Source organism: Megascapheus bottae, chromosome 8, assembly GCF_031878675.1.
Source record: "Megascapheus bottae isolate mThoBot1 chromosome 8, mThoBot2.hap1, whole genome shotgun sequence".
In the NCBI taxonomy this organism is placed as follows: Eukaryota; Metazoa; Chordata; class Mammalia; order Rodentia; family Geomyidae; genus Megascapheus; species Megascapheus bottae.
In genome coordinates this window covers 26288220-26299877 of record NC_143516.1, presented here as the reverse complement: position 1 = coordinate 26299877, position 11658 = coordinate 26288220, and the positions used below count along the sequence as shown (strand labels likewise).

At 35.2% G+C, this 11658-nt stretch overlaps 1 protein-coding gene across 1 annotated transcript; it reads left to right on the top strand.

Annotated features, from left to right (window-relative positions):
* The first annotated feature begins 652 nt into the window (after positions 1-652).
* Positions 653-11011, top strand: LOC150059686 (protein LEG1 homolog). The gene is made up of 6 exons (XM_090337663.1): positions 653-950; positions 1226-1312; positions 5653-5837; positions 7109-7209; positions 9051-9289; positions 10911-11011. Exons 1-6 carry the CDS (start codon positions 653-655, stop codon positions 11009-11011), a joined length of 1011 nt encoding a protein of 336 aa, XP_090193789.1.
* Positions 11012-11658: the final 647 nt, after the last annotated feature.

Below are 11658 nucleotides of genomic sequence, written 5' to 3'. Positions count from 1 at the left end.
GTTGGTAAATATCTTTTCCCAGTTGGTTGGCTGTCCTACTTTAGTTGCTATGCTTTTATCTGTGCAGAAACTTTTATTTTTAGGTAGTTCCATTTATTCAGTCTCTCTCCAATCTGTCGTGACCCTGGGATTCTATTCAGGACTTTTTTGCCTGTGCCTGAGTTCCAGTGTCTCTCCTACTTTAGCAGTTTAGCAGTGTAGTAGTTTCCAGGTTTCCAGTCTGACATTGAGGTCTTTGATCCATTTTGAGTTAATGCTTGTGCATGGCGAAAGGCTAGGATCAATTTTTAGTTTTCTTCATGTGGCTGCCCAGTTTTGCCAGCATGTTAAGGCATTTAAAAAAATGAGGGCAAGTACTTTAATGCCACTGATGATCTAAAACCACAATATAGGTGGGAAAACATCTGGAATTCTTTTTTGTTGTTGTTGACAAATATTTCACAGAGTACAGGATAATAAGCCTAATTTTTGTTGAATTCTGTACTGTTGGCAAACTAAATTATAGTGAATATTAACAAAAGCATCAAAGGTGTAATACCTTCAACCCGTCCAATAAAGAAATGGTGATAAGATATAGATAGGAAATGCTACAACTTCCTCCTTCATTCTTCTATAAAAGCCTGACACAATTCCAGTTCTCCACACTGGCACCATGGCTTTCATTCCTTCCTGGGCATGGGTATTAATGGGTTGTCTTTCTTCTATAGCAGGTGCTTCTAACCTTTCAAGTCTCTACCCCCCTCTGTGGGAGGAGAGCCCTGGCCAGTTGAGTGACTATGAGGTGGAGAATGGAATATACATTATTGACCCCTGGGTCTATACTAAGAGAATAGGGATGTATAAAATTTTGTTGAACCAGACAGCCACATATTTTGCAAAATTTGCTCCAGAAAATGAACAAAATCTTTTATGGGGACTACCTCTGCAACATGGCTGGCAATTCAGATCAGGTGAGAAAACTCTTGTATTTCTTCTCTTGATCTATGAAAAATGGAGCTGTATATATGACACCTATGTTTTTGAAAATTGATTGTTTTTTCCTCATTAGAATAATTAAGTTTCTACTATTTTCCTTTGTCCACAAATTCTTTTTTTTGTCTATTTCTGGTCGAAACCTCAGTACAAAATTAGGCATAATTACCAAATGCAATTATTGGTGTTAGAGATACTCAATTACTACTATATCTATATCTAATCTTCTCTATGTGCAATCTTTGTTCTCCAGGCAGGTTAGCTGACCCTACCAGAAGGACTAACTGTGGTTATGAACCAGACCATCATCTATGTATCTCCGTGGACAGTTGGTGGGCTGGTAGGTTTACTTTACAAGAATCTTTGCTACCTTTTACCCAGTGAAAGCATTCAACTCACACTTCTCTTATAAAAATGAAACCAATTCACCAGGTACATGGTAGACATTGTCATACTATAAAATGTAACAGCTACAGTCATTTTAAGGACATAGTCAGCTTTTCCCAGGAGAACTGAACCACAAAACTGAAGGAGGTCATGATCTCTGAGAGGTCAACAATAACGCCTAGCAAACAAAGTCCCCAAAGTGATATAGAGTCTTTTGAACGGAGGGAGATAGGAAGTGAGAGTCAAGAAACAATGCCTTAGTATTCTGGGCCAAATGGATTAAATGAATCAGATTTATTAATCTGATTTTCACACTTTATTTTATCAACACATAATCTAAGGCTCTAGTCACATAAAAAGGTACTAAAATGCATTGAAAGAAACTCATTCTATAATTTTGTGTGATTGTCAAAAACTAATACACACAACTGCTTCTTAGAGATATTCCCCAATTATAAGAGACAAGATTAATTTTCACTTTCTCAGATTATATGTGCTATGTATCTCTCTTACTACTCTACATATTATTTTCAAAAGTGCAAAAATAAGCTTGTCATAAATCTAAAATTCAAATTTCCTCCCACACCCCCATTAGCTTAGTAGTTCAGCATATCATACCATTCTGAAAGGACATAAGACATTATGAAAATAATACATAGCAATGGTACATTAGTGACTTCTAATGGGTATCAGTATGAATTAGAATATTCAAATCTGTGTAATATGGTATTTGGAGGTAGAACCTTTAATCATATATGATTGTCAGTCGCATTATTGATCTTGTGATCTACTGCTAGAACTCAAGAATCATTTGGTTTGGAGACTTGGGATAAAACAAAAGCTAAAACCAAACACTGAATGTGTCTTCAAATGAAAGATACCCCTAAAAGAGAGAAAATATCTATTTGCCAAATCTTCAATCATGTTAGCGAATTTCAGAAAAATTACAATTCACAATATAATCTTGGTGAGTGTTACTGTATGAACCTCAATTAGATAGTTTTCTTCCTGTTTTATTTAGTATTTGAAAAATGAGCCTTGCTGTCTATTAAATTATTTTTTATTTTGAAATATGACAAATTAATGTGATAAGAGCTCAAGAGTTTACATAGGAAGTGTTTATTGATTCAATAATTAAGTCTTTGGAATAAAATTTTTCTTTTTTTAGGAAGAGAGCAAATTACTTGTTGATTATGGGGCTTGAACTCAGGACCTTGTCACTGTACCTGAACTTCTCTTGCTCAACGATCATGCTCTACCATTTTGAGCCACAGCTCCACTTGTAGTTTTCTGGTGATTAATTGGAAATAAGAGTCTTAGGAACTTTGCTGCCTAGGCTGGCTTCCATTCATGATCCTCATATCTCAGCCTCCTGAATAGTTAGGATTACAATCATGAACCACCAGTACCTGGCTGTTCTTTTGGTTTTATTATTATCTATCAAGTAGCTGTGCAAGGGAGTTGCCATTTAACAAAATAATTTATGAATAAAATTCATCTTGATCAATGTCACCCCTTTGAAAATATTCACCCATCTCTCCCTTCCATCATCTTCTTACTATAGGATCCTTGACTGAATTCTCCCCCTTTTCTCCTCTTCCCCTTGAACCAGTCCCACTCCACCCCACCCCTTTCAGGTACCTGCCTCCTGGTGTTTTATTTTTACTCAATTTTGACTTTGCCTTTCTAAGGAATTATGCTATTTGAGTACTCCTTTAAATATACAGTATTTTGGTGAATACATCACTTGACCCAGCCTATAGTCATGATTATAGCATAACTAACAGAAGTACATTGGATTTATATGTGTGATCCTTAGGGAGGTTTTTATATAATATTTTTGAGTTTTGTCCTGAATTTTCATCTCCTGTCTCTGATTCTGTGAGTATTTTATTTTATTTCATTCTAAGGTTTATGCACAGAGGGGTTACTGCTACATAAATAAGGTCATTAGTACATCTTGGAAACCATTTTGATTAGCATCATTTCATATAGTTACATATACATAGCTACTGAGCTATTGTGATCCTCTGCTAAGATTATCCTAGACACATACTAATGAAGACTATGTTTCTTTGGATCTGGCTTAGTTCTCTTAATATGATTTTTTTCCTCAAGTCTTTCCATTTTCTTAGGAATTGTGTGTTATCACACTTTTGAATGGAAGCATAGCATTCCATTGTGCATATATATATCACATTTCTTTTTTTTATTCTTATTTCTTTTTTTTTTATATTTTTTTATTATTTTTTTATTGTAATTAGTAAAAGGGTTACATGATATTTGCCAGATAGAAGGTGCATTAATTCACATACTTTGATACCCTTTCACATGTCTTGGTACCCGTTTCCCTCCCCCCCCACACCCCCCATCTGTCTTGGTTTTCCCCCCTTCCCTATCAAATTTCAAATATCCAAATACAAATAAATTCAATTTATCAGATAACAAAATGAGATACTATACCAATATGAGATAACCAAGGGACAGCAAAGGAGATGAGAGACAACATACTACATTAAGGACAACAATCATTCATTATATGGCTTTTGTTTCAGTATCCTGGAGGTCCTTTCAATTAGCTTCACATTATATGTCCTTATGTATCAAGATTTTGCTCTATTGCAAATCTCTGCTAGTAGAGCCCAAGGTTTCTACTGATTATGACGAATGAGGGAAACCATTGAGCCTAAGTTCCTTTGAGTCTGGCTTACTTCACTTAATGTGATTTTTTCTAAGTCTTTCCATTTCCTAACAAATGGGGCGATGTCATTCTTTCTGACAGCAGCATAGAATTCCATTGTGTACAAATACCACAACTTGTTGATCCACTCATCAACTGAGGGACATCTAGGTTGGTTCCATATCTTTGCTATGGTGAATAATGCTGCAATGAACATTGTGCTAGTGGGTTTAGTATGTCCTTGTTTCTGGGTGGTTGGGTAAATGCCAAGTAGTGGAATTGCTGGGTCATAGGGGAGTTCTATGTTTAGTCTTTTGAGGCACTGCCACACTGCTTTCCATAGTGGTTGAACGAGTTTGCACTCCCACCAACAGTGTAGTAGTGATCCCTCCTGGCCACATCCCCTCCAGCATCTGTTGTCATTCGTTTTCCTGATCCTGGCCATTCTAGCTGGAGTGAGGTGGAATCTTAAAGTTGTTTTGATTTGCATTTCTTTTATGACCAGAGATGTTGAGCATTTCTTCATATGTCTATAGGCCATTTTTGTTTCTTCTTCAGAGAAGACTCTCTTTAAGTCTTTGGCCCATTTTTTAATGGGATGGTTGTTACTTTGGAGGTTAGTTTTGGAGTGATTCAAATTTTTGAGCTGTTGATATATTTTAGATATGAGGCCTTTGTCCGTTGTTTGGTTGGTGAAGATCTTCTCCCACTCTGTAGGCTTCCTGATTAGTTTACTAGCTATGTCCTTTGCCATACAAAAGCTCTGCAGTTTAATGCAGTCCCACTTATCCAGCCTTTCTCTGATTTGTTGTGATTCTTGGTCCTTATTAAGAAAGTTTCTACCTGTGCCAAGGAGGCCTAGTGTATCTCCTATTCCTTCCTGTAGAGTTTTCAGTGTGTCAGCTTTTACCTCCAGGTCTTTGATCCATTTGGAGTTAATTCTAGTGCAAGGTGACAAAGAAGGATCCAGCTTTAGTTTTCTGCAGGTGCTTAACCAGTTCTGCCAGCACAACTTGTTGAAGAGGCTGTCTTTCTTCCATTCTATTTTTTTGGCTCCCTTGTCAAAGATTCTTGACATCTAATGAGGAACATTTGGGTTAGTTGCATATCTTAGCTAAGGTAAATAATGCTGCAATAAACATAGTTGTGCTGGTAGCTTTACTGAGGCCTTGTACGTGCTCATCTGGGAAAATGCCTAGGAGTGAGATTATTGGCTCATAGGGGAGCTCTAGGTTTAGTCTTTGAGGAAACTCCATACTTCTTTCCAGAGTGGCTGAACTCGTTTACATACTCAGCAACTCATATACTATATAATAAACATGCTTTTGAAGCTGGTACCAGTGGCTGATTCCTTTAAACCTAATGAGTTAGAAAGCTGAGTCCAGAGGATCTAAGTTTCAAGATTTCGAAGCCAGACGAGGCTGAGACTCCATCTCTGATTAACACGCAAAAAAGTTGGACTGGAGGCATAGCTCAAGTGGTAAATCATTAGCCAGGAGTGGAAAACAAAATAACCCCCCCAAAAAGAGTTACAGTGTTAAGCCCTTACCCCAACCCCTGTGACCTGCACACATGCAAATAACAATTCTCTTGCTGTTCATTATTTCTTACAGATTTAAATTATTTTCTGTGTGCAATACCTTTTCTTGCTGCGGTTGATTCTGGCATCATAGGGATATCAGCTGACCAGGTCACACTAGTGCCCCCACCTAAGGATCAGCTGAGGTTTTGTTACAATGTTTCTGACTGTCGTTCATCCCACCCTGAGATGATGAACAACTGGACTGCTTTTTATCAGGTTTGTTCTTTAAGTATTATCATATATGCTTAGAAGTGACAAATCAAGAGATTCTTTCAGTTATATTACAATTTTTGTTAAAGATTGTTTTGGGGGTAATGCACAAAAATATTTTCTTTATGAAAATGTGAATTGTTATATTCCATATAGTGAAACTAAGTATCACATTAATACAAGGCATGTAACTGATAATTACAATTCCAACACAGCATTAACATGAAATTCATACATGCTTCTCAATTCAAATAAAGTATAACTCCCAAAGTGAGGACAACTGATTTTTTATTATAAGATAGACAAGCTAGAAGGCTAATAGTAAATTTATGTGGATTGTAAAATCTTGGGAGAAATGCAATTACAGAATTGGTTTTAGAGGAACCAATTTATTTCAATGAAGATTAATAAATAATCATATATGGGAAGAACTAAACAATTAGATAGTTTTCTGACATAAATATTCAATGAAAACCTAGGCATCATGGATTTTGGATGTTATCCTGACTCCTGGGAGCAGAGATTATGAGAATTAGTGTTCAAGGCCCACTAAAACATCAGTACAATCCCATCTCAATCAATGAGCCAGGCACGCTGACACATGAGTCCAGCTATAGGGAAAGCATATAGCTCAAGAATGTAGTCTGAGATAGGATGAAGCAAAAATATGAGACCCTCCTTGAACAATAAGACTGAAAATGTGTGAAGGAATGCCTCAAGTGTTAGAGTCCTTGATCTAGAGTTCAAACCTAGTTCCCCCAAATAAATAAAATGAATGAGGAAGCAAATATAGAAAAGGACTAAAGCAAATGAGATATCCTTCTTATTTAATTATTAATTCATTAATTCATTAATTTATCAATAAATACACATTTTATCTATTTAATTATTAATTTACTAATGTTTATTAATTTATTATTAATATAATTAAAGTTCAAGCAAAATTTTCCTTTCTTTCATGGTAATTTAATAATGTTTATTGGCAAACATGACACAGACTCTTCTGGATAGTATATGACTATTTACCCTTTGAAAATAATTGAAGTTCTTTCTTTCAGGATGAATGGGCTTTACTCAGAGTAATATATGTATATATGAATATACCTATACATATATACACATATATATATCCTATTTACAAAGTGTTTGACACTAAGATCTTATACATATTAATTCTTAGAAACTCAAGCTAATTTCATGTAGAATATTTCTCAATTGAGAAATACTTCAATGTTTTTGAATTTGTTTCAAATCATAGTTTCTCTTCTATACTTTAGTATCTGAAGTCACCTTCTACTAACTTTGATGATATCTTGAAACACATATGGCATGCACATACCTCTTCCTTGGAAGGAGCTTTAGGAGATTTTGAAGATAGGTAAGAATAAATTTGAGATGATAAATGACTTAAAATTTATTTACATCATTTTATTTTTTCTCTAGAGAACTAGTGATTTTAAATCTTAAATATTTAAACACAAATCCCAGACGTGAGTTGGTGGATCAAGCCTGTAATCCTAGCTACTCAGGAGGCTGAGATCTGAGGATGCAGGCTTGAAGTCAGCCCAGAAATGGACGTCTATGAGACTCTTATCTCTAATTAACCATCACCAAAAAAATGTAAACAAAAAAACTAGAGGTGGAACTGTGGCTTAACGTAGTAGGGCTTGAGCTTTGAGTCAAAAAGCTCAGGGAAAAATGCCCAGGCCTTGAGTTCCCTACGACTAACAAAATTGCAACAAATCCCATCATCAGTGGTTATAGCATAATTTACAAATCGTTTGATGACAAATGGCAAAAATCACATTGAAAGTCATCTTCTTTATGTTGATGTTCAGAGTTTACAGTTCTTCTGCTGTAATCACTAGTCACACCTTGTCTTACACTGAATGCATCACTTTTCTTTACAGTTTCACACCCTTGAGATATGATCATTGTCCTGTGTGTTGGCTGTCTTGGTGCTCTGTACACATAACCCTATTATACTGTGTGGTATTTTGCTATACACTGTATGCATCTCCTCTTCACAGAAAGGTCTGTTTACATACACTTTCTATGCAAGCAATGCACTTTCTGTGACTTGCCCAAATGCCAGGTATGGTCCTATGATCAGATTTTACTGCTACTTTGGGGTATTTTCTACCTCCTTTTATTTGTGTTCTTTGGTCATTCCATACTTTGCTTAACACTGACAAACATAATACAAGCATCTCCTCTTTGGTAGTTTCTAAAACTACACAATGAAAATAAACTTAGCTTCTGTGAATGAAAATCTGTTCTAATTATATAAGAAACTTTCAAGTAGGTAGATGGTGCCATGGGGATATAAAAAGAAGGAATTGCTGATTTCCAATGAGATGGCAAAAGTGATGACATTCTAAGTGATCCAGGAAGGTTGCATTCATGTATCATGGGAACAAGAAATTCTGCATATCTTTAAATTATTTAGCATGCTGAAATAGCTCTTTAAGACAGAAGCTTTGAACTGTAGAGTTATGCAACAGTTAACTACTTCCAACTGTAATTTAGATACATAAGTATGAAGAAGTTCAACATTTTGAGAGATTTTCTTCACGTTAAAAGCCTCTAATTCCTTCAAAAAAAAGCCCCCGCAAAACTGGGCACCATTGCCTCACAATTGTAATCTTAGCTTCTCAGGAAGAAGGATAAGATCCAAGGGTCTTATTTGAAGTCAACAGGGAAAATCCATGAAATTCTTATGTCTAACTTTATGATTAAAGAGCCAGAAGTGGATCTTTGGTTCAAATGATATACTGCTGGCTTTGAGCACAAAAATAGGAACAGATCTCAGGCCTTGAGTTCAAGCCCCAAGAAACAAAGGAAAAAAGAAAAGTTAACGTCTTTCTTTAGGATGCTTAATGTCCTGGGGACACATACAAATGGTACTTATTTATACACTACCAAAGAGAGTTATTTAAACTCTTAAAATTCTTATAAATCAACTATCATAACGTTTTCACTGTGTGCTTTAGTGAAGTATATAAAATGTTATGAATGTGGCAGGGTCCTTTCCAGATTAAAAAACTTAATTAGCCATCTCCACAACATTTGAAAGATAGTCTGTCAGTCTATTTGAAGACCTATGTCTAAATGAAGTATGGATTTTGTTTTCTTAACAGAAGATAATCTTTTCTGAATGAAGTAAGGTTGAAATTCTGAGATGATTAGTCATAATTATGGTTTCCATTTGTCTTTTAGGTTTCTTTACTATTCCATTCCAGAAGCCAATTTTGAGAAAAGTTGGGTTCTTATTGTAAATTATCTAGCTGCAGCCTTGTATCCTGCTACCTTGGTTAGAACATATGACTTCCAGAAGGTCTTGCCACCACAAGTTCTTCTTACAATGGACATAGCCCCATTCATCAAGGACTTTACTCCAATCCAAAATGTAGTCTTGTACTCACTGACTATGTTTAAGGAAGTGAATGAATCAACAGGTAATAAAATCTACTTTAAAATCAAGACTTGAAATAATGTAAATAAATCAGAGATACAGACATAAAAATATTCCAGATATATTTTGAATCACTCTTTTTTTTTTTTGCCTGTCCTGGGCTTGAGCTCAGGGCCTGAGCACTGTCCTTGGACTTTCTCAAGGCTAGAGCTCTACCACTTGAGCCTCAGCACCACTTCCGGCTTTTTTCTATGTATGTGGTACTGAGGAATCTTCATGCATGCTAGGCAAGCACTTTAACCACTAGGCCAAACTCCCGGCCTTGAATCACTCTTGAGCATCATTTCTATCTTCATGTATGGTATTTATCTGGTCTTGGCTTTCCCACTCATACCATCTTTTCATCTCAAATACTGGGATATATACATATATATACATACATACATATGCGTATATATGTATATATATTGACCAAAACCATGTTTTCCTTTTTCTTTTTCTTCCCTCCCCCTCGTTCTCTCTCTCTCTTACCGTGTTTTTTATGTCCTTGAGTTTTTCTCAAGGCTAGCACTCTTCCATAGCACCACTGTTTTTTCTGTGTATGTGGTATCGAGGAATCAAACTCAGGGCTTTCTGCAAGCTAGCCAAGCACTCTACCACCAGGCCACACTCCTGGCCCTAAAACACATTTTCTTTCCCACACAGATATATATTTCTTGTTTTTGTTCATGAGAACTTAAAAAATAACCTTTCTGCTTTGCTCTTAAGCTGTTTAAAAATAAGGGATGTTTTAAAATCTGACATAATGAAAGGAAATTGATTATTCTACATTCCTTTGATCCAACAGTATTAATTGAGGATTAAGCCCTTTGTTTCATCTCTTCTAATGCCCAACTTCCCAGCAAATTGAAAAGAAATATTTATTAATTACATGAATAAAGATTGTATCATTCCTATAGTCCATACATGAACTGAAACTTTGAGCCAAGGTAAACACATATTTGTACTGTGATTATTTTGAAAGAAAAAATTAATCTTACAAGTAAAGCACATTATACATTATACACATGTATTTTTGAAAATTTTAGCATTACATATTCAATCATTTATATACAGTAGAGTGTTGCTACAATTGGAGTTGCATGGTATCAGAGTGATGGCTGTAGCTCTACTTAGTGCCAGTAAGACCTGTTATCTGTGCATGGTAGGGAATTTCACTATAGATTGTGTACATTGTGTGTAGCTTTCCTGCTACACGGGTTCTCCCCTGTCTGTCAGTGGAAATTTATTTTGGAGCAGTATGCCACAAAATGAGCTGATTCAACTCACTTTACAAAAAAGATGTGTAGAATTTCATCATCAAAGTATGGACATTAGTGTACATTTCTGGTATAATTTATGATTTTACTACTTAAATTCATGAAAAAGATGCCATCAAATTGGTAGGTCATATACATCAACATTTTCCTCTCATTGTGAACAATGAAAGGGCAAAATAACACATTTATTTTCTTTGTGTAATTGATGATTTTGCAACTAATCTCCAGAAAGGAAATGAAATAGAATTCATCTGTCTTTATTGTCAAACTGAAGTAAGAAGAAAACAAACAAACAAAAAACCAAAACCTTTGGGTTCATGTGCACCAATTTTACATGTCTTCTAGGTTCTGAATCACTGAATTATTGGAGAATTTTAATGAAGTCAAGTACTACAAGGAAGCTGGTGCTGCTGTCCATGGAAACAATTCTTAAAATATTTACTTGAAAATTTTCAAAATAAGGGGGTTAATAAATGAGAAATGTTGACGGGGAGGAAATAGTACTTCACAAAAGAATGAGCACAACTGTGCAGCATTATGGTTTCTGATGCTTTTCACAGATTTGCATTTTTAAAAGAATTCATCTATGTACTAATTGAAATTAGCACCCTGATTATGCTGTTCAAGCAATCATTCTTCCTTTTCAAAATCAATATTTAATGTCACCTCTAGGATATAGAAACAAAAGCCATATAATGAATGATTATTGTCCTTAATGTGCAATGTTATCTCTCATCTCTTTTGTTGTCCCTTGGTTATCTCATATTGTTACAATATCTCACTTTGTTATCTGATATATTGGATATATTTGTATTTGGCTATTTGAAATTGAATAAGGAAGGGGGAAAATAAGATGAGGGGTGTGGGGATGTGGGTGGGGGAGAGGGAAATGGGGACTAAGACATGAGAAAGGGTATCAATGAATGTGAATTAATACACCTTCTATCTGACGAATATAATGTAACCCTTTTATTAATTAGAATAAAAATATATGAAAAAAATCAATATTTAAGTTTTAAGATTTGAAGAGATTTTTTTCAATGTTACCAATCACTAATTAAAATACTGAAATTCAAGTGCACAGCTTTTGTTT